At 47.7% G+C, this 24,364-nt stretch overlaps 1 protein-coding gene across 1 annotated transcript in view; it reads right to left on the bottom strand.

Annotated features, from left to right (window-relative positions):
• SFT2D1 (SFT2 domain containing 1) overlaps positions 1-24,364 on the bottom strand; it is a 246,834-nt gene that overhangs the window by 90,825 nt on the left and 131,645 nt on the right. The window contains exon 3 of the mRNA XM_069234485.1: positions 19,146-19,231. Coding sequence (XP_069090586.1) covers positions 19,146-19,231 — 86 coding nt within the window. The remainder of the gene's footprint in view (positions 1-19,145; positions 19,232-24,364) is intronic.

Genomic DNA, 24,364 nt, shown 5'->3' on the forward strand with positions numbered 1-24,364 from the left:
CCTTTTCTCCTTTCTGGAGGAGCGTGTGTACCTCTTCAAAGAGAAGGCAAGCATCCTCTGTGTTGAGTATGTGTCTACAGGCTGGAATGGTGGGAGGGGCTGTGAGAACTTCTAGGCAGTAGTGGTGGCGAACCACCACTAAAACCCACTGCTCTGGTGAAATTTCCTCCCAGAGAGAGAAAAGCGTGTATTCTCCCTGACAGGTGATGTGACTGAGGAACACACTGAGAAAGTCAAAGCTTAGGGATAGATGCCCCTTTACCAGCGCCGCCTCTGCTCTTTCCCCTGTTGTCTCCCCTGTATGCACCCCTGGAGTGCCTCTGCAGGCCTGCTGGTGTATGGTGTGCAAGTATCTTTGGTAAGACTGTTACTGATCTGGTGATGTGCCTTGGCTCCTCCCCTGGGCTGTTGCTTGTTATGTGCTTCTTGCAGTTAGAGTTTGCAGGGCACCTATAGACTTGACAATCTCTATGTCCTTTTTTTTTCTTTCTAGCATCGTATCAATCTGGGGCCCAAAGAGATGCTCCATGTCAAGCAGGAGGTTGGGGAGATGCAACTGGGCTTTGGGTTTGAACCTGGGGGTTCAAAGCCAAGCGTGTCACCTGAGGAGGAGGATGGTGTTAATGCCCCTGGATGCTGATGCTGCAGCTATAAAGTGCACAAATATTGGGGTTCAAGATGTCTTGCCCCCTTGCACAGTATTTCCTCCCCACTCTTTCAGTACTAGTCTGGCAAGTGCTTGCATCTCCTCCCACTGAAACGTGTCGTACCTGGAGAGACATCTGGCAGAATTGGCTATGCTCTGTGTGGCCACCCCACAACTGTTTTGTCTGCAGCTTTTTTTTTTACTCTATCAGACGTAGGGAAGGGGGTCATATCACCTGTGTCTTGGGAGAATGCTCTTACGAGTGATGTGAGCCACAAAGGATTAGAGGGCCTTACTCTTGAGGACGATGGGTCTGTGGGGAGGGCTTGTATTTGTTTCTGTACCATAGATATCACCATTCTAGTCTTTACTAGCTTCTTAATTTTTCTGGGGCAGAGTTTAGCATGCCTTTAATCATGGGCAACAAAAGAGGAGGTAGTGTTTGTGAGTGTGGTTTCAGAGTTGGTGGGGGAGGTAGAGGAAGAGGAGGAGGTGGTAGAACATGAGGGCTTGTACCCCTGTCCCTATGCTTCTTCAGCACAGTCTCCAAATGAGCCTCTGAGAAGTATTTTTCAAAAGCAAGTCTTCTCTTTCCAGGGAGTGTCACTGAGGGCTATGATGGAGGTGATTTTGTAGCGACCTTGCTGGCAAAGGGAGGTATAAAGAGATGCTTCTGTCGATCTTCTAGTTCTTCCTTGAGTTTCTGTAGAATAGATGCCTCTGGCTCTCCAGATCAAGTTGTTGACAAAACATTCAGCACTGGCGAGATCCACAGCATTGAAGGAATCTATGGCTTCAGTGGCTTTCTAGGCATCAATTTTGGGTGTGAGTGGGGTGCTCGACATCCTTAGATCCAGTAGGGCTTGAAGGCCAACAAGACTGGGCTCCCTGCTGCAGAGGTTTGGTCAACTCCAAAGCCTTCTCTCAGTGCAGTCTTGAGTTCGAAGGCGATATATGCCCTGGAGAGTTCATTTTCTCTGTGCTAGGGACTACATACCCATCTCCAGCGGGAATGCTGCTTTACCTCTTTGTGAGACTTTTTGGGCAACCCCGTTTTGGTCACATGGCTCTCAAAGACTGATGTAGCTTTTACAACCTTGGGCGTCTTCTTGGCTTGAGGGCCATTGGTCTTTGGCGTCAGTTTGACTTCCTCAGCTTGGCTGTCAAAATTCAGGATACACTTGCGTTGTCACATTTCCCGGTGCCAAATGCTTTTTCTTCACTAAAAATGTCCAGAAATTGGAGGAGATTTGTTGGTGCATTTTGTGATGTGCAGAACGTCTCTTTGCCGCAGCTTAAGAGCTTCTTTGAGCACAATGTGAGGCAGGACTTGCAGGAGGTATCTTTGTGATTGGCAGAGAGAAACAGATTGCAGACGTCATGGTGAGCTGACCAACAATACTTCGAACTGCACTGGAGGCAATGTTGGGTATCTGTTTCACAACCCACTAGTGGTCTGTATTGTACGATTTTGATCGATGAGAGAAGAAACACAGTCCCCAAAGAGAACAGGAAGGCCCCCAATGTCCAGGTGTCGAGCAGTAGTCAGCGGTCCCCTGAAGATGTCCAGTGAAGTACAGCCACAGACAGCTGTTCAAACGCAGCCTGTTCTTCTAAAACACTGGCGTCTAAATTGATCTGTTTGGGCCCAAAAACCTTTAAGGAACGACAAACTAGGAGGCTTCTCTGTGTGCAATCAAGATCCAATGGTGGAAAAAAAAAAATCCAAGATGTAGCTGGTGCCCATGAGCATTGTGGAAGAAGGAATGAGTCACAGCACATCTTGTACCTTGACTTTTTCAAAGAAAAATAAAACTGACAAACATCCAAGCCCAATCCTAGATGGCAGGAGTATGCAGAGCATGAGTATTTAAAACCACACATACCATGAATGTTATTTTTCTAAAAAAAAACTACTTGGGCAATTGAACCCTATTCATTTGGTCCCCGCTCACCACATGTGAAATAATAATCTCTAACACAGACAAGGAGTTTCACTGTTTGGGGTCAGTCATCAGCACCTCTGAACCTATCCACAGTCAATGCTTTGCTAAGTCAAGGAAGAACTATTCGGACATTAGGCTTCTCCAGGCAGCTAGTTCTTCCCTCAGCAGACAATAGCTGCATCACAGATTGTATACTCTAAATGACCCAGGTCAGCCCAATCGTGAAACTGTGATGACCAGATCTGCACAAGTCTTTGAAGCAAAGATTCAGCAGGAGACAGGACTGCCACCACCCCTCTCTACTTCTAAAGCTGGAGATATGTCCCAGAGAGTCAAAGCTGATGACTTTATTCCTTCTATTTATATTCCCTTCCCTAATCCCTTTGGAAATCCAGTGCCAGAAAGGCAGGGAGAGCAATATAAAAGAGATGAGGTGCAATAGAGAGGACACTATATAGCAAAAATGTTTCATACAAAATTGTAAAATACTACTATTGTCACAATAGTCAGGTTTGAAGATTTATGGCCACCATGATTACAGATTAGCTTGCTTCAGGCCAATTTTCCCTTTTCTTATTAACCGGCACCGAAGTCAAATTTCTGCTTGCTTTGACAAGGAGAGGCTGTTCATGCAATAGTCACACATATACCAAACAAAACATGATAGGAGAGCCAGTATCCCTCCTGTTGCCTTATATTGTGCAACCTAGTAAAGGTTTACTCATTTCCACATCAGTTGTGTGTCCTGACAGCATGCCAGGACAGTGTGGTTTTCATAAAAGGCAGCACATAACAAAAAGTAAAAGTCAACTTACACAAAGCACACAAGCCCAGCAGTCTGTTACTATGTCTCACTTTCCAGCAAATGTCAAAATCTAGGAGTTCAAGACAACAAATCTGGAGAAACACCATGCCATGGCATATTCAATTTCCTACACAACCCTGTTGAGAATGTCTGGGCATGTGCTGTTTTCACTGTTGCAGCTCAGGTGGTGAGAACTATTTTTCTGAAACATTCCAATTTCAGGCTCTCTCTAATATAACAATTGCATGAGGGTGGCTTGACTTTTGATGTTTGGCAACCTTTTTACTTTCATATACTTAACATTTTGCCTTCTGCCTGAAACATTCTCAACCAACATTAGAAATATAGAGGGGAAACAACATCAATAAAAAAAGAAATGTTTATTAATAAAAGAAATTCGGAAGAAAAAAATGATATCCATAAAAAAATGCACAAGAGTTTAGCAACTAACATTCACCTTGCAGGGCGTGGCCAAGATGGCGGCCGAGTAGGACACCTAGAGAACAGCTCCATAAATGGCCCGCATATTATCCTGCCTAATCCTGCCCATCCAGCTCTCTGGTTGCCTGCAGCGACTGCCAGATCCCTGACAGTGTAGAGGGGCAGAAAACTGCTGTGATCGCTGCTGGGGATGACAGGAGAGACGAGCGGCAGAAGAAGGAGGTGCGTATCAAAGGGCACGAATCACAGTGGCCCAAGGTGAGCGGGCTGCTTTCACTACCCATAAAATAAGCCTCGAGGTGCTTGACGGCCGTCAGCACAAAAACGGTTGATAATGCCGGGGGCGGCCATGTTGATGTGAGGCAAAATAGGCCCGGCAAAAGAGAGAGTGCTCCCTGGGCCTGAATTGCGGGCTTGGCTGGAATCCGCAGCAAAGTAAGGGGAGAGCTGAGCACAAGCCCGGTGGAGGAGGGAGCTCGAGGCGGCACAGAAGATCCTATTGCAACCAACCAAGACGCCAGAAAAGAAGAAGACAGGCTGTTAATGCCGGAGGCCTGGTGATGTGGCCAGTTCCACCGAGGGGCGCTGAGGTTGGGACAGACCTCAACAGCTCGTCGCAGGACCTGGGACGAGGTTAGTGGGGACCTCGGTCGGACCGATAGGCAGGAGCACACAAGCCCCGCTAGGGGCAAGACAATGGAGGACACACAGAGGCCCGCAACGAGCAGTCCCACGAGACCCAGGCCCCAGATGAGGAGGCTCCAGCGTGATGGAAGGGCTATCACTGAAGCACAGCGGCTGCTCTCTGGACGCCTGACCGCACCATGCTGACGGGCGGTAATAATGGCAAACTCAATCTAAGAGAGCGCCAGGGCTACATAGCAAAGCGTGCATGCGAGCAGGGTATGGATACTTGTCAGTACCCCCATGCAGGGCTGGCTTAAGGGGTGGCTGATACCAGTGCAAATAGGGCACCTTGGAGAAACTAAGGCCCCAGGTGAGAGACCCCTGCAAGATTTCACCCCTTGATACACAGCACAACTTGTCTCACAGGTGACAATACACACATCTCACAGGGTGCCTGTAGACCGCAAATGAAGAGACTGCACTTCTGACTGAGTCTGCTGAGGCACTGAACCCAGTGTAGAGAGTGTTTAAAGCAATGGTACCGTGCACAGACACGTTGGTCGCGTATCGCGACATGATGCTGAAGCCTACACTATCCAAACCCCAGCCACAAGATGGCCCAAACCACTCACTCCTTTATGTCGCCAGAAGAAGCAATGTCAACGTTGAAACAACTGGATTCTATGCTCATCACACATTCATCCCAGTTTGAGAGTATCTTGCAAGCTATCCAAAAAACCAAAAACTTGCTGGAACACAGAATTGATTTGGTCTCTCAAGACGTGGGCCTCCCCAGCGCTGATCATCACAAAGTAGCGGACAGAGTACAGGAAACTGAGACCTCCCTGAGTACTATGAAGCCCACCGTTGAAGAATTGCAGATTCAAATGAAACAACTCAACACTGAAGTGTCGACCCTAAACTGCAGAATGGAGGATGCGGAGGGACGTTCCGGCAGTAATAATGTCCACTTACTGGGCTTTCCCCAAAAAGCAGAAGGCCAATGTGTGGAACTTTTTATAGAAAACGGGTTACTAGATAATGTACTGACCGGTGCGGTTCCTAAATTCTTCTCGACTGAACGGGCACATCGGATCCCGGGAAAGGCACCCCCACCCACCTGGGGGTCCACCTCGCCCATTAATCGTCTGCTTTCTAAACTACCGGGATCGAGACCTGATCCTACAGAGCTTTCGAGCACGTGGCCCATGGCATTTTGAGGGCTCCACTATCACGGCCTATCCGGACTTTACAGCCGAAGTGCAACGGCAACAGCGCTGCTATGTGAAAATCAAGCAGCGCTTAAGGGAATTGAACATTAAATATGCACTACTGTTCCCCGCTAAACTCCGAGTGGTACACCTGAAGATGCATGGATATGGATGCATGCTAAGTGGATTGCATCACAATCAGTAGGAGACAAGGAGGCAGGAGAATGGCTACTGCCAACTCCACGGCGTCGCCGACGCAATGAATTGAGGCACTAACCCACCAAAACACAAGCAGCGAAGGAGAGAGCTAAAGCACTAGAAGAGACTGCACAATATGCAGCAAATAGCTTTTCTATACTCCAGGAGAAGCAACACTTTGGTTCGGGCTCAGACATTGGGAGCTCCCACTCCACACTGTCGGGCATGTCTAAGGGCCCAGTTGTAAAGCCACACACCGCAGGCGAACTGTAACTGATTCACGCCAGGCTACCTACATTATCTAACCACGACATGAGAGTCCACTGCAGGAACGAGCATTCATTAAATGAACAGGTGAGTGGATATGAAGAGCCAAGAGGCGGACACCTGAGGGCTGGGAGGAGCTCTTGATTGACACTGGAGCTGATCCCACCGCTCCTCTAGACTACTACTGGGATTACAATCATTAGGACCGTGGCCGCAGGGCGTGACTCTAGTTGGAACTTTTTGTCGCCCACCCAGGTTATCCAAATGGACAGGTTTAGCCATACTTTTGGACCTATATGTACCGTAACGTGAGGCATTGTGGTGGCGTGGACATAGACCCAACGCCTAAAAGGTTACTGTTAATTGGTTATTGGTTAGTTCAGATTATTTCATTTTTGCAGAGGATGAAGGGAAGAAGGCAGATAAGTGCAATAGAGACACAGGGCACGAAGGTCCACTCCTCATACACGCAGACTGAGAACATGGCAGGGGATTACACAGTAGGAGGGGAGGACACAGGTGGGTAGTTTTTCTCCAAATTATATTATAATGGGAGATCACACCACAGAAGACATGCCTAATTATACTCTGATCACCTAGAGTGTTCGGGGCACAGCCACGCCTGCTAAAAGATACTGAGCATACTCATATCTTAAACCACAACGGGTAGAAACAGCAGTCCTACAAGAAACTCATCCTACTGAAGGTGAACTTTGCAAACTTAAATCTAAATGGTAAGGACAAATATGTGGCATGTCATATTCGGTACTCGCCAGAGGTGTATTAATCTGGGTGGCACCAGAGGTACTATTCACATCTCACACACATAAAGCAGATTCAGGGGGCCGATGTGTCATTGTGGAGGGGCTCCTAGACGAGGCAACCTTAGCAATTGTGGGGGTTTACGCACCAAATTATGCACAAGGGGACTTCCTCAACACACTTACACCACCGCTCTTTGGAGACCCTCTGACCCAGTGCCAGTGAGGAGGGAATTTTAACTGCCTTCCAGATGTGGAGCTCAACAGGTAATTTTGTCCGCTACGAGGAGCGGCAAGTAGGGGGGGTCCCAACACCTGGGTACATGGATTAAAAGCTGGGGGGCTACACGATTTATGGCGCCTCAAACACCCTTGAGAAAAGGAATACTCTTTTTACTCCTCAGTACATGATCAACACACCCGGATAGATCTGTTGTTGGAAACTATCACCATGGACCAAAAAGTAACAAGGGTAGAATACCTTGCCCGCACCTCATCCGATCAATGCCTATTGCTACTAATCCTTCAATGGGGAGCACCACACCCTAGCATACCCTCATGGCGCTTACAAATGGCAGCCCTTTCCGACTCCGCCCTTGCCCCCTTAAGGCAGAACTCCACCTGCACTGCACGTTACCTGCAACAGAATAAAGACTCAATACTCCTCCGTGTATTGAGTGGGATGCCCACAAGGTGGTAGTGTGGGACTACTGTATTTCTATGAGCTGGGGGGGGTCAAACGCACACTACACAGAGAAGTAATGGCAGTGGAGGGCCAACTGCACCCATTGGAACAAACGATTGCACGTCGGGAGGCTGACCCGGCCCGTCTTTGTGAACTCTGAAAACTCTATAATAAGGCTGAAACGTGCCTTCACAAGCATGGTTATAAATTCCATCTAACAAGATTACACGAGGAAGATGACCATGCCGGTAGACTGCTGGCTTGGCTGCGATGAACATCACCACATACCCATAGGAGCAGTCAAATTAAGAGATGGCACAATGGCCGTCACACAAGCCACCATAAATGATGCCTTTCGAGATTACTATCAGACTCTAACAGGCACTCCTGCGCCCCACTCTCACGCAACTGGAGGATTTCATGCATGATGCCCGTGTCCCGTCTTTCCCTGGCGCAGGCAGCTGCACTGGACAAACCTATCCAGACTGAAGAAATATGCGTAGCTGTAGCCCAAATGGCCCGAAATAAAATGCTTGGTATAAACGGCCTACCGTCCTACTCAGCCCATCTCACCCAACCATTGCTAGAAGTTTTCCATGAGGCGTGGGCATGAGGAGAGCTACAGACCTCCCAACGTGAGGTGCTGATAATGGGCTTACCCAAACAGGGACGAGATCCTACAGACGTAGGTTCATATCAACCCCTATCCCTGCTTAATCTCGACTGTAAAAAATTGGGGAAAATACTGGCAAATAGACTCCTTCCCATTATCAAAACACTGGTCCATGAAGACCAAGCTGGGCTCAGACCTGACCGCAGCACCTTTCTCAATATCAAACACCTTTTAAACATCATGCAAGAGACGCCCTCTGAGGCGCACAGCTGAGTGGCAGTGTCACTGGACATCGAGAAATCATTTGATACTCTTAGTTGGTAGTTCCTATTCATGATCCTTTGACATATCGGCTTTGGATATAACTTTCGGAAATGGATCCACACGTTGTACACCAGGCCAATGTCAAGAGTAAAAACAGAACAACTTATATCCATCAGCTTTCCAATCTCCAGAGGCACAGACAGGGCTGCCTACTTTCCCCTCTTTCATTTACCCTGGCTATGAAGCCACTAGCTTGCCACTTGCCCAAGTGGGAGAATGTGGAATTCTCGATAAGGACGTTCATCACGTCATCTCATTATACGCAGATGACGCACTAATATATCTTAGAGTCAAACATACCTCCTTAGCAGATGTGAAGAACCTATTAGACACCTTTGGGGAATTGTCGGGCCTAAAGGTGAACTGGTGCTGCTTGTTCCCACTGGTCCTGATTCCCCCACACCTTAGGGACCCAGGTTTTGGGCCATCACCTACCCTGGTGCTACAAATCCATCAAATACCTGGGTATACAAATATACCACACCACAGAGGCACTTAGAGACAGCTATCTGGGTTGCGCACTCTGCTCAATTAGGGGCTCTTTACCTTTCTGGGAGTCCTTACCACTCTCACCGTTGGGAAGGGTGGCAATTGTCAAAATGCTAATACTGCACAGGCTGCTTTACTTTTTTGCGGTCCTTCCTATCTGGCTCCTTAGGAGTTCTTTCCGGGACTTGAACGGCCCACTACTGGAACTAATATGGGGACAAGGTAGATGGTGGGTGGCCTTGACTGCTATACAGCTCCCACTTGCTGAGGGAGGATTGGGCGCCCCAGATTTTGAACGTTAGTATGCCACAGCACAACTGCAATGGCCCCTACGCTGACTCAGTGAATGCCCGAATGCGCAGAGCAAAGGATGGTGAAGGAGAAAATAGGCGCCAGTCCCATGCATGTACGGTTAACAGATAGTACACGTCAACCACAGAGGGGGATCTAGCCTATTGGGGAATGCTAGGCGATGTTGGGCTCGATTTGTGAGTAACAAATCCCACGCTCCTCCATACTCACCCCAGATTTTCATATCCCAGATGCCGGGAGGGCCCCAACTAGCTGCGTTACATGACCTGACGTCTTGGCCTGCAGGAGGAGTCATAACCCTAGGGGATCTCTTCAAGGGCGGTATTATAATGTCCTACACGGACATCATAGAAGTTGCAGCCTTGAGGCCGGGCCACTTCCTGACCTATCATGTCATCTGCCGACTATTACACGAAACAAGGGGTGCAGGCGAAGCGGAACCACCACAATCGTCTGTCTTGCATATATTGCTCTCAGATGTCGGCCAGAAAAGAATTATATCACTACTATATACAGCACTACATTCCACTAACGGCGTGCTCATGGAGGGAGCACTCGTTAGGTGGACTGCTGTCCTCCCACAACAACTCACGATACCACAACGGGTGAGTGCACTGCGACATGTGAGAGAGGTATCTTGTAATCCCCGATTCAGATTCACGCAATTTAACTACATTCACCAAGCCTATTTATCCCCACACCGTATTGGCCGAATGTTCCCCAACTTAACACCTCTATGTCCATGTTGCGGGCTAACAGCGGCGGGATTTTACCACATGGTATGGGAATGCCCCCCTGTGCTAAATGCATGGCACTTAATTACCGCCCAGATAGAGGAGATCATAGAGCACCCACTAACTCATACTCCTGACTCATGCTTATTAGGAATACTACCCAGAACTAAGATGGAGAAATATTTACACAGATTCATTGATTTGGCACTTGTTTTGTTCAAAAGGCAAATAGCCATGCAATGGAAAGCTCCCACAGCACCGAACACCATTAAATGGTTCCATACAGTCTTGAGATGAGTGAAGACGGAGGTGAGAGTCTTGAACTCATTGAAGGACAAGGGGAAATTATACACAGGCTGTGAAAGCTGGGATATACTGGTGGCAAAAAGGGAAGCGAAAGATGATACTTACACACTGTGAAAAGCGTCACATAGTACTAAAACATATCCTTAACCACATATTCCCACCTACTGATGGAACAGTGCTCTGCACATCTCAAGTGTAGGACTCAAATCCATTATAAACTACACCAGAACACCCTGCATGTTGAATTCCTTAGAACAATCCCTTTTATCCCCACACACATTAAACGTGCATTGGCCCACTTCTTCACCACCGTTAGACTAATTAAAGCCCAGACAACAGGGCGAACTACTTCCATGGGATTGTAATATGCACTGTATGACACTTATGTTAAACTTAGAGGAGTGCTCCTCGATGGTAATCACCCTACTCCCTCTCCTAGGACATTGCTCTGAAGCCTGGCAATGTTTGTTGTTTGATAAATCAATAAAAAGATTTGTTTTTTAAAATAATTATTTTTAAGTGTTTGTTCGCACATTATTGATGTATTTTAATGTTTAACATTTTGCTAGTGACATACTTTCTTCTTATTGTGCACCTAAATATAAAGCTATTATATATATATTTAAAAAAAAGAAAATTCACCTTACAATGATGATATAAAGTATCAATAAGTAATTGCTATAGATAGCCATTTTACAAGAGAATGCAGTGGCGCCAATGAGATTTGTGGGTAAGTTCAATCACTGGTTTGCAGAAAAAAATAATTTGCAATTATTCAATACCCTTTGAGGCAGAATGATAGATCATCAAACACTCAACAGTAGTTCAGGAGTTCTAGAATAGCCCTCAATACAGGTCAGTCTGGACCTCCACCCATCCATCTTGACTTACCATGTCATAATAGCCCTTTTAGCATATCCTTTATAGGTCTTGGCTAGGCAGTGCATGCACTGCCTCTACGAGGCATGCTGTATCTCATCTGTGGGCATAGACATGCTCACTTCTTGCAATGTGTTCAATGCATGCCCTTCAAAAATCCTTGCTTGTCTGTGGGCAGTTGCTTACATTTGTCCCTTCTGTGTTGAGAAGCTCTTAAGGCCGTTTCCCAGCCAAGGACAAAGTTTTTCCTTGAGGTAGTGTCATAAATAAATGTGCTAGGCAATCCAAGACAAATAGTCACCTGCATTTGTTTGTCTCTTTTTGACACCACCGAGCCCATTGCTAGTCTCTCGGTGAAGCCTTGTCCAGCATCCTGTCCATCATCTGTTTTTTTGCATTTGTCGACCTAAGTGGGAAGGGTATGCCCAGGCGTGGGCCCAGTGTTCACTGCACCCATGGATTCAAGCTAGCCTGGCTGATGAAGGGCGAGACCCTGAAACCGGTCCTAGGATGCTTGTTTTCAGTCCAGGGAGGACCTGGCTTGGCAGTTCAGTCTGGACTGTTCCCATGGGGAATAGGGTCAAGACTGATTTGCATATGATTGGGTTCAAACTGGGGTGGCGTGGTGAGCAAAAAAACAATGGATTAAACCCAGATCTTTGTGACTGGGGGTGAATGTTTGCATTGTTCAGTATTCCATCCATCATCTGTTCTTTTTGCATGAAATAATTACTGGTGCAGGAGAGAATCAGTTTTACTTGGTGCACTCACATAATTGCTGCAACACAGGATTGTGCTAAATTATTTTCCTAGCTCTTCTTTCACTTCCATGTACATGCAATCCAGCTTCCGTTGAAAATTTGCTACCAATTCGAAAGACAGGGCAATCCATTCCACAAAAACTACATGTACTTAGAATGCCTTAACTAAGAATGTTTTCTATTCTAATAGAAATGCCAAAGCATTTAACAATGTCGCCCAAATTAATTGAATCTGCACATTGGTAGGGGCCTTCCAGCAGTAGAGCTGAGCGAGCCGACAAATTGGAGCCAGAGCCGAGCCAGGTGTTTGGCTTGGCTTTAAGAGCCCGTGGATGAACCGAGCCTTGAAAATGTTTGGCATGCAATTTATGAAAAAAACACACCAGGTATAAATATAATAAAGTCTCTTCATAATTTAAAAAAAAGTATTTAACATGCATAAGCGTTCCAACTAAATACATCAGATTATAGCACTGTATTGAGAGATATTTATTGAAAGTGAAATACACCACCTAACAATAAGCACAAAACCACCACCTCAGCGTATATCAACAGCTCCGTAGCAAACCTAAGCACCAGCACAACATCACTTAGTCCCACTAAAACATCACTCAGCACCACCTCAGCATCACCTCAGCATTACTAAACACCACCACTGCCTCAGCATCAACACAGCGCCACCTCCGCATCACAATACCAACACATCAATTCAGCATCAACACAGCCCCACCAATAAAATCAGTCAGTCATAGAAAATATCTTCTGGATGATTTATAAACTAACAAAAAATGCATAAAAAACTTTTTTTAGTATACCTTTTCAACATATTGAACAGCAGACAATGCTGTACAACATAGCTTACAAACATTGGCACAACCAATAGCTCTAACTAAACACTTAAAAGGACCCAAAGGTGAGGTGCTTGTTTCTATCGCTATTACACGTCTGCAACAGGGATTACTTCTGAGTCCCCTCTACCCGCAGTCCCTCAAATAACATTTTGGTTTCATCACAACTTGTTTTTCCATTATTCTCATTGTGGGAAGACCTTGAATTACCCTTTCCTTTCAATCCCTTTTCGCCTAAGTCTAGTCGAGTCCAGTTTATTCCTTCCTGGTTCTGGACCAGAGGCAGCCATTCAGACACACCTTTAAAATACATCTCTGTAGTATCAGGTTTAGTTAAAAAATCTCAACTTTTAACTCTAGTATTCTTTAGCTGCCCATTTTTTCCTTCTTCTCTTCATCCTGGAATCTTCTCGCATTAGTCTGAAAAAGTGTGACTCATAAAAGTGGAAAAGAATTTGTGCTTTTTCATTAGCTCCTTCTTATTATTTTTATCTACTGAAAGGACAGGTACTTATCTTCAGTAACGCCTTATCTGGTAGAGACAATATCTAGTTGCAGATTCCTTACCTTAGCATTTCCCTAGGGGTCAGTCTGGATCCAAAGATTTTTCTCGAGCATTTAGGTGCCATTGATCGGCTTCGCATCTGCCGTTGTCTGCCCCGGATTTGACATCTACCTATATAGGTGCCACCCTGACGTCAATTTCTTTTCATGACTTTACACACCAGAAAGTACAGAGCCTTGAAGAACACTGACCACTGATGCGTCAAAACTAGGGCCCTGAAAGGAAGTCCCTGTCCCTAGAAAGCTGTTTGCATAGTGGGGAGAATGGGTGAGTCGGTAAGGAATGTGCAACTAGATATTGTCTCTTGTCCATCTGATTGACCCATCTAGTTGTAGATTCCTTACCTTAGAATAGATACCCAAGAAATACCACCCCAGGAGGTGGGTCTGCGAACCAAGATCATACCAGAAAGTCCTGCAGGACCAACCAGGCAAAGTGACCCTCCCTATGGACCTGACTGTCAATGCGGTAGTGTTTGGTAAATGTGTGCAGAGAAGACCATGTTGCCGTCTGACACGTCAAGGACTGGAACTCCCCGTGCAAATGCAGTGGTCGCAGCTTTAGCTCTGGTAGAATGAGCATGCAAACCTCATGGGGTTTCTTCTTAGCCAATGCGTAGCACATTTAAATGCAGAGCATGACCCACCTGGAGATGGCTCTCTTCTACACTGCCCGACCTTTCTATGCACCCACATAACCAACAAAGAGTTGATCATGCACCAAAACTCTTTGGTATGATCAAGGAAGAACGCCAACATTCTTTTTGGGTCCAGGCGGTGGAGTTTCTCCTCTTCGTTAGAGGGATGTGGGGTGTGTAAAAAGTAGGCAAGGTGATGGATTGGCCCACATGGAAGGGCGTAACACTTATCGTAGAATAGAAGCCCTAGTTTGAAGCACCACTTTGTCAGGAAATATGGAAAGGTAGGGCAGCTGAGATGACAATGCATGCAGCTCGCTCCCCCTGCGGGCAGATGTAATGGCCACAAGAAAGGCTGTTTTCAAAGTGAGAAGCCTGAGAGGTTAATTGTGGAGAGGCTCAAAAGGAGCGCACATCAGAAATGTCAAAACTAAATTCAAATCCCAATGGGGCATAACAAATGGAGATGGAGAAAACATATGAGTAAGGCCTTTAAGGAACCTATTTACAGTTGGATAATTAAACAAAGAAGGTTTGTCAGGCAACCGCACAAAGGCAGAAATGGCTGACAGATAACCTTTGAGAGTGCCCACAGCAGAGCCCTGCTGGGCCACAGAAATGATAAACAACAAAACCTCAGGCAGAGGGGGTAGTAAGGGGGGGGTTGGGGGTGCGAGTCGACAGACTTGACTGGGCACCCTGCCACGAATTTCTTCCAACAATAGGCGTCTACCGTTTTTGGTGGAGGGACGCCTGGCTGCCAAAATTACATTACAGACTTCGGGTGGAAGGCTAAAATCTGTCAACTGCCGCTGCTCAATCTCCAGACAAGAAGGCGGAGACAGGACAGCTTCAGGTGGAGAACTCTCCCCTGCTGCTGAGACAGAAGATCCTCCCGAAGGGGCAGTCTGATCGGAGGATCAATGGCCATGCTTAATAGCTCGGGTAACCAGACTCTTCGTGCCCAGGCTGGAGCCACAAGAATTACTTGGGCCCGGGGGTTCTTGATCTTCTTGAGAACTCTGGGCAGAAGTGGTATTGGTGGGAAGGTGTACAGGAGGCCTGAGTTCCACTTGAGACGAAAAGAGTCGCTGAGCAATTGCCACCTTGGAAACTCCAAAGCGCAATATTGCTGACATTGTGTGTTCTCTGTGGAGGCAAACATATCTAACCAAGGCTCTAACCACTGCTGAAAAACACCCTGCGCCACCTCGGGATGGAGACGCCAATCGTGATTGACTAAGCATTGTCGGCTAAGTTTGTCTGCTCTGGCGCTCAGAGAGCCCGCAAAATGTTGAACTACCAGGGAAATGTCCTGGTGATCCAGCCACGTCCAGAGGCGTAGAGCCTCTTGACAAAGGGTGCATGACCCCTATCCCGCCCTGCTTGTTGCAGTACCACATGGCGGTGCAGTTGCTCATAAACACCTGCACTACTTCCCCTTTGAGAGAAGGAAGAAATGTTTTCAATGCTAGTCTGATGGCCTGGAGCCCCAACACGTTGATATGGAGTCTGGACTTCGCTGGAGACCAAGTGACTCTGATCTCTGCCTCTCACAGGTTGCCGCCCATCCCAGATGTGACACATCTGTCACTACTGTCAGATCTAGTTGGGGAAGGGAGTGGGATCTGTCTCGGACCTATTTGTGGTTCATTAGCCACCCCTTAAAATTTCGTGCAGTTCCCTCCGAGATCTGGACCATGTCGGAGTGATTTTCCTGATGCAGTGCCGACTGGAACTTCAGGTCCCACTGCAAAGCCTGCAAATGCCCCTGGCATGTGTCACCAGCAGGATGCAGGAGGCAATAAGGCCCAGCAGCCTCACAGTCAGTCATTCTCACTGAAATCCAGGATAGAGACTGAAACATCGGTATCATAGCCTGAATATCCTGGGCTCACCGCTCAGGAGGATAGGCCAGATACTGCAGTCTGTCTAGAATAGCTTTGATGAAAGGGAGCATCTGACAGGGAGTCAGGTGTGACTTTGGCACATTAATATTGAACCCCAGCGAATGCAGGAGATCCGCTGTAGTTTTGAGCTGGGAAACGACAGCCTAAGGCAAGCACGCCTTCATCAGTCATCGAGGTAGGGGAAGACTGAAACCCCTGATCTGCGCAGATGAGTTGTGACCACCGCTATCACCTTGGTGAACACCTGAGGGGAGATGGTAAGGCCAAAACGAAGCACAGTGAACTGAAAGTGCTTGTGGCCTACCATGAACTGCAAGTAACATCTGTGGGCAGGCAGGACGAAGATATGGAAATACACATCCTGCAAGTCCAGCGCTACCATCCAGTCTCCTGGGTCCAGGGCAGATAGAACCCGCATCAGAGTGAGCATTTTGAACTTTTCCTTCTTGAAGCAGAGATTGAGGGACTGAAGATCTGTCCTTTTTGGGTACCAGAAAGTAGGGGAATAACAACCACCACCTACTTCTGGCACAGGGACCTTCTCTATGTATCCCTTGGCCAAGAGAGGCGTAACTTCCTCTCGGAGAAGTTGCAAGTGTTCCTCCGTCATCCAATCATACGATGGTGGTATGGGCGGAGGAGTAATCTCGAAGGGGAGGGAGTAGCCCCCTAGGTGGATTTTGCAGACATGATGATTGCCAGCTGAGCAGGTAATGAGGGATCCTGCCTCCGACTGGTTCCTGGTAAGGAATCATCAGACTAGGAAGTTTTAGAGGAAGCTGCAGGAGGGGGCAGACAGGCAAGACCGCTGGCTCCCTGATCCACGATGATGGTGGATCCCACGACCCTGGGCAAGCAGAAGCTTGACAGCATGCGCAGCACAGTGGTTGGAGGGAAACAGACGTGGCTTGCCACCACTTCCTTAGCCACGAAAGGGGCAAAAAGCAGACTGACGGGGATGAGGTGCGCCCGCGAGGCCTGAAGACCTGGCAGTAGCACGAGAATCCTTTAAGCGCTCAAGCGCCGAGTCTGGTTTCTCTCCGAAGAGACGGGTGCCATCAAAGGGAATGTCTATAAGATTGGCTAAGACATCCCCCGAAAAGCCAGACGTCCACAACCAGGTGTGGAGTCTAAGGGCCACTGTCCGGCAACCACTCTGCCCAGTGAGTTGGTACTGTCCAGTCCACATTGGATTGTGAACTTGGCTGCGTCTCTCCCATAAGCAACTGCTTAGGAAAGTACAGCTCAGGCCTCCTCCGGGACCTGTGGAGCACTTGTGCAACCGTATCCCACAGAATGTGGGAATAACAGCCCAAAACGCATGCAGTGTTCACGGACCGCAATGCCAGGCTGGCAAAGAAAACATCTCCTCCCCAAGTGGATCCAGCCTCTTGGATTCCCTATTCAGGGGTGCGGGAAGACAATGTGCTCTTGGAGGTGGAGGCTCGGATAACCAAGCTCTCAAGGGGAGTGTTGCATCAGGAAACCTGGATCACCCGGTGCCGGGCGATGGTAGCGGGCAATTGCCCTGTTCACAGGAGCCTCTTTGCTTGGTTTGTACCAGGTACCCAGTAGGACATCTGTAAGGGCTTCATTAAAGGGAAGCAGGGGTTCAGAGGATGAAGCAGCAGGCTGAAGCACCTCGGTCAGGGGCCTAGTCCGGACTGCTACCGAAGGCAGATCAAGGTCCAGGACATCAGCTGCTCGCCGCACCACCATAGACTATGAAGCTTCCTCCTCCATAGCCACAGTAGGGGAAAAGAGCATGCCAGTATCTGGTGAGGTATCCAGTCCACTGACTTCACCCTGGTCCGTACACCAGTCCATGGGGTCTTGGAACTGGTATTCTAAAGGGTCCAGCGACCCCTCACAATCCTCGCCGTAACGTAGCCCAAAGGAATAAGGCTCAGGATCTGACATAGAGGGCAAGGCCTCTGTTGGTGCCAGATTCTGCCCATCCACCTCCGTGTTGGCAATGAGGGTTGGGCGGTGCCACCCAGGAGCCAGGATGGCACAGGGAGCATCAACGTCAGGGCCGGGAAGGTCGAGGTGGTATGACCGGCGCCGGTCCAGATCCAGCAAGGAATCCATGGCTGCCCCTAGGAGCAGACTCCATGGGGCCCAAAGGCACGCCAGCAGACTCGGACTACCCAAAAATCCGCCACATGGCCTCATAAATCTCCATGAGTTGGGCAGGGGTCGCTCCAGCTCCTGGAAACTCGAGGAAGTGCGGAGTCGGCCCAGACGCAGGCTCATCAGAGGAAGGCTTAGAGTGATGATATCCTCATCGGCCGATAGATGTGGTGAAGTCAACGAACAGTTTGCTTTCTTTGACTTCTTCTTATGCCTCAACTTATCTGATCGTCCTCAGGACTTGGAGTAGGCCGACGAAGAGGAGGCTCCGCGACTGTTCCCGAGACTTTCCCCTCTACCAAGGTCAGGGCCTACGCAAAACCGAGTGCCGGGGTGCCATGAGCTTTAGGGAGCGCTCCTTCAAAGCTTTCAGCTTCATGGCCTGGCACATGGAGCACGACTTTGGGTCGTGGTTGCACTCCAAACATCCCTCGATGCACCAGGAGTAGAAATACTTTAAAAAGTTTTGACAAAAGTAAAAAAAAAAAAAGACCAGTCAAAAAATTACTGAGGGGTAGCTCTTTCGGATCTGTGCTGGCTGGCGTGGGAAGAAAAGAACTGACAGCACTCCAGGGTGGCGCATTTATAGGTCCTCAGATGTCATATCCAGCGCAGATGACACGGACAACTGATGTGGAGTCCATTGAAGCCACCTGACAGCAGGAGGACTGCTCTAGCAAAATCTCTAGATCCAGAAAGAAGCCTTGGGATATTCTAAGGTAAGGAATCTGCAACTAGATGCCTCTATCACATCACCATTTCTTCATGCCCAAAACTTGACATTACAATTCAAAAAAATGTGTTTTAAGAAATATTGTGAATGGTGGTAGCTTTTTAAATACGGGGTAACAGCAGGGTGAGTTCACAATGTCAATGTTGTTTTAAGTTGAGGCAGAAGTGTCCAATTAAGATGGACACTACTAAAATTGTAATGTTTTGAATTCCTACTTTACTCTATTCGTGCAACAAGCTTCTGATTCTAGGATGACAGTTTAAAATGGACATGTATACAGACTACTTTTGCTAGTAGATATAAAGCCTACTTACCTAGATAGTGCTGCTACATTTCCAAGTGTATAAAATAGTGCGAAAAGTGACCTTCCACCCTTCGGAACGAATAACAAAAACGTACCCTGGAAGAAAAAAATATTACAGATCAAATAATTTCAGAATGTGTAAAACAGGCTGTAGAACGGGGAGTAGGAAGTTGGGAGATATCTTGCGAAAATCAACTGAGAAATTGAGGTCTTGTCAGGGATTGATACCACTAAAGTGTTGGTGACTAACTGTTTTTTGCTATTGTTTATTGCAAAATCCAATAAAAAGATTTATATAAAAAAAAAAAAAAAACAACGTGTAAAGCAGCAACATAATTGCTATTTTCTGTGGGAGACAGAGCCCACTGCCAAATTTTCTTTAAAGCCTTGAGAGAAAATCTGTTTTCTATATTGCTAAATACCTCCCTCTGCTAGTTAAAAGTTGAGCTATTTAGATTCTGATACGGTTTGGGGCCTGGTCCTTCAAGGTATATGGGTGGTATGGAATGTTTCATAATGTGATTGATGATTGTGTACTAGTAATATTAATTCCCAGTAGGTTTATTTGACAAATAGTGATTGGGTCTATGTTTATCGGAAATAAAGGTATTGAGTAGTGCAATTTTAATGTCCTACTTTGTGGACGTTTATGTAAATTGTATTTTAACAGCACAGTTTCTAGTTTGCATTTAAAAAAACAGCTGACAAACAATAATTAATAAAATAATAGAACAGACGGTTTCAAACTCACAAAATTACTGCCCTCCCTGTATACATTTGGGCACAAACGCTTTGCAAATTGGGCACAGAAAGTTGGATGAGCAAATTACTTACCCTTTCCTGGTGGATACACTAGCTACCTGTGGATTCCTCACCTAAAGAATTCTCCCCAATGCGTAGCATTCAACGGAAATTTCTTTCCAGCTCTGCACGTCGGCGAGGACGTCACAATTGCCCGACTCCACGCGGCTCCGTCTGACGTCATTGTGGCAATAAGAGGTCCCCGCCGGCGTGCTGATGTCAGTTTACACCATTTTTGATGTGCCTTTGAGGCGAACAGGTGAATACCGACATTCCATACTCATGATTGTATCCAGGAAAACTTTTATACAAAATGTAATCAAATAGAAATAGCAAACAATATCAATATATATCCGCAAGAATACATAGTCCTAAATATATATACAAATACATCCTCTCACAATTCAGCAATATACAAATATACATATATACACCCAAGGAAATCTCGGTTTGACCAGACAGACTACGGGGAGGCGGGTGGGACTGTGAGGAATCCACAGGTAGCTAGTGTATCCACCAGAAAAAGCGTTACTGAAGGTAAGTAACTTGCTCTTCTGATGGATACAACTACCTGTGGATTCCTCACCTAATGAATAGAGTCCCAAAGCAGTACCACCTCGGAGGTGGGAGTCTGACTGATCATACCAAGAAATCCTGCAGCACAGACTGCGCAAAATGGCCATCCCACCTCACCTTCGAGTCCAAGCAATAATGCTTTACAAAGGTGTGGAGGGACGACCAAGTCGCAGCCTTACAAATGTCTGCCACTGGAATACCTCTAGCCAGGGCCGACGTGGCCGACTTAGCCCTGGTGGTATGGGCTCTTATACCAATAGGAGGAACTTTCTTTGCTAATCAATAACACATTTTAATACAAAGAACGACCCACCTGGACAGTGTTTGTTTGTGGAGGCCTTCCCCTTCCTCTTCCCCACATATCCGACAAAGAGTTGGTCGCCAAGCGGAACTCTCGTCCTGTCTATTTAAAAACTCAAGGCCCTCCTTGGGTCCAGTCGATGTAGTCTCTCCTCCTCCTTAGATGGATGTGGAGGAGGATAGAATGACGAGAGTGTGATAGACTGCCCCAAATGAAAAGGAGTCATTACCTTGGGGAGGAAAGCCACCCTGGTCCTCAGCACCACCTTGTCCGCATGGAAGGTTGTAAAAGGAGGGTGAACACAAAGAGCTTGAAGCTCACTTACACGCCTAGCAGACATGATGGCCGTAAGAAAAAACAGTCTTTAAGACTAAAAATCTTAAAGGGCAAGAATGTAGCGGCTCAAAAGGAAAATCCATTAAAAAGGTTAGAACCAGATTTAAATCCCACTGGGGCATAAGAAACTGAGTGGGAGGAAACCTATTGCTAAGCCCCTTCAAAAACCTCAATACTAAAGGGGATTTGAACAAAGAGGGTTGATCAGGTAGGCATAAGAAGGCTGAGAGAGCCGAAAGATAGCCTTTGACAGTGGCAACAGCGCAGCCTTGCTGTGCCAAGGACAATGCAAACAACAATATGTCCGACAAATGGGCACTTAAGGGATTAATTTGCCTCTCTCCACACCAAGCCACAAATTTAGCCCATCTGCTTGCATAGAAAGATTTGGTGGAGTGTCGCCTGGCCGATAAAATAACGTCTACCACCTCTGGTGGGAGAGAACAAAAACTCAGATTGCCCCGTTCAATCTTCAGGCATGAAGGTGCAGGCTCTGGAGGTGGGGGTGTAGAACCTGCCCCTGCGACTGCGAGAGGAGGACTGCCTTGTAAGGGAGACGGAGCGGAGGGCACAGTGAGAGCTGGAAAAGGTCTATGTACCACACCCTTCTTGGCCAATCCGGGGCTATTAAGATGACTTGGGCCGGCGAATCTTCCTCAGAACTCGAGGAATCAAGGGTATTGGGGAACGCGTAAAGCAACTGGCCGCTCCAGGACATCTTAAACGCGTCCCCCAACGCTTCCTGCACTGGATACTGGAGGCTGCAGAACAACGGGCAGTGCGCGTTCTCCCGAGTGGCAAATAGGTCTACCTGGGGAAATCCCCACATCCGAAAGATGTAAAGGACCAGATCTGGATGAAGACGCCACTCGTGATCGGCCGAGAGGAGCCGGCAGAGACTGTCCGCACGCACGTTTTGAACCCTGGCCAGATTGTTTGCCATTAAGCAAATCCAATGGTCCAGTGCCCAGGACCAGAGCCGCAGAGCCTCTCTGCAGAGAAGGTACAGCCCTACTCCTCCCTGCTTGTTGATGTACCACATCACAGTCGTGTTGTCCGTCAGGACTTGAACCGACTGACCTCGGAGGGAAGGGAGGAAGGCCTTGAGAGCCAAACTTATCGCCCGCAATTCCAGCAGATTGATATGAAACATCTCCACTGGAGACCAATGACCTTTGATCTCCAGGTCACCCAGATGAGCTCCCCAACCCAGGGTGGAAGCATCCGTTATCACCGTGGCCACTGAAGGTGGTAGTGAAAAAGGCCTTCCTTGAGAAAGGTTACCGTCCACTGACCACCATCGTAGATCCGCTGCAGTGTCTCTGGAGATCTTTATCGACTCAGCGAGATCCCATTTGTGCTGAAACCACTGCCTGCGGAGGCACCACTGAAGAGCCCTCATGTGCCAGCGTGCATGAGTGACCAACAGAATGCATGAAGCAAACAGACCGAGCAGACGAAGGACCCTGAGGACTGGAACAACAGCTCCCTCTCGAAACAGTGGAATCAACGCCTGAATGTCCTGAATCCGCTGTGGCGGAGGAAAGGCTTGATTCAATGTTGTGTCCAGTACTGCCCCTATGAACAGGAGGCATTGAGAGGGCTGCAGGTGAGACTTGGGCACGTCTGTCGAAAAGCCCAGACTGAACAACAACTGGGTTGTCATCTGCAGGTGATGCAGCATGAGCTCCAGAGACTTGGCTTTGATCAACCAATCGTCCAGGTAAGGGAATACTGCTACTCCCTTCCTCCTGAGATTCGCTGCAACCACCGCCATCACCTTCGTGAAGACTCGAGGCGCGGAAGTAAGACCAAAAGGAAGGACCACAAACTGGTAATGTTGCGACCCCACCACAAACAGGAGATACTTCCCGTGTGATTCGAGAATGGGAATATGGAAAAAAAGCATCCTGCAAGTCAACAGACACCATCCAATCCCCCTTGCTCAACAACATAAGCACCTGTGCTAGAGTCAACATTTTGAATTTCTCCTGTTTGAGGAACAAATTCAAAATCCTCAGGTCCAGGATAGGTCTCAAACGCCCATCCTTTTTCGGGATCAGAATATACCTTGAATAACATCCCAGACCCCTCTCCTGCTCGGGAACCAACTCCACTGCACCTTTAGACAATAGCGATGGAACCTCCTGTTCTAATAATAGGAGATGGTCTTCCGAACAAAAGGAAAGACGGGGGAAGGGAGGAGGAATCTCCCGAAAGGGAAGGGCATAGCCTTTCCTCACCACACTGATGACCCAGGAGTCTGATGTGATCGACTCCCACATGGGAAGAAAAAGACACAACCTTCACCCTACAGGGGATACATGGGACACAATGGTTAGAGGACTAGGGTTGCTTCCCCTGCTACACCCCCCAAAGGAAGAGGAAGAAGCATGGTGCTGCTGTTGGGTGGCCCCTCTAGTGCAGACTCTACCCCGCCCCTAAAAGATCTGTAAGGGAGACTTGAGGGCTGCTGGCCTGTCTGCTGTAATCTTCCACGAAAGGACGCCCCTCGCCAAACATCCTAAAACGTCTAAACGACCTAAAAGGGGTCAAAGCAGCTTGCAGGCCCAAGGACTTCGCCGTTGCTCTACACTCTTTGAAGCGCTCCAACGCAGAGTCAGCCTTAGTGCCAAATAACTTATCGCCATCAAAGGGCAAGTCTGACAGAGTAGCTTTGACATCAGAAGAGAACCCAGACGTACGTAACCAAGCATGACGTCTGGTAACGATGGATGTTCCCATGGCTCTAGCAACTGAGTCCATGGTGTCCAGTCCTGATTGTATGACTTGTGTCGCTGCAGCCTGGGCATCCATAAGGAGTCCTTGCAAGTCCTGGGGCATATCAGGCAACGCAGTTTTAGCCGCATCTATAACAGCATGAATGTATCTACCCAGGATACACGTGGCATTTGCTGACTTAAGCGCCATACTGCAGGACAAGAAAACCTTCTTTGCAGACTGTTCCATCCTTTTGGACTCCCTGTCGGATGGCACACCAGGGAAGGAGCCAGCAGCAGACCGCGATGAACAAGACGCCTGTACCACCAGACTCTCCGGAGACGGTGTTTCGAAAGGAATCCAGGGTCCCCTGGAGCTGATCTATATCTTCTGGCCACCGACCGCTGATGAAGAAACAGGCTTTCCCAATACCTCGACAATGGGATCCATGAGAGCTTCATTAAAAGTAGCAATGGATCCGCAACAGCAGTGGA

This window comes from Pleurodeles waltl, chromosome 5 (genome assembly GCF_031143425.1).
Source record: "Pleurodeles waltl isolate 20211129_DDA chromosome 5, aPleWal1.hap1.20221129, whole genome shotgun sequence".
Lineage (NCBI taxonomy): Eukaryota > Metazoa > Chordata > Amphibia > Caudata > Salamandridae > Pleurodeles > Pleurodeles waltl.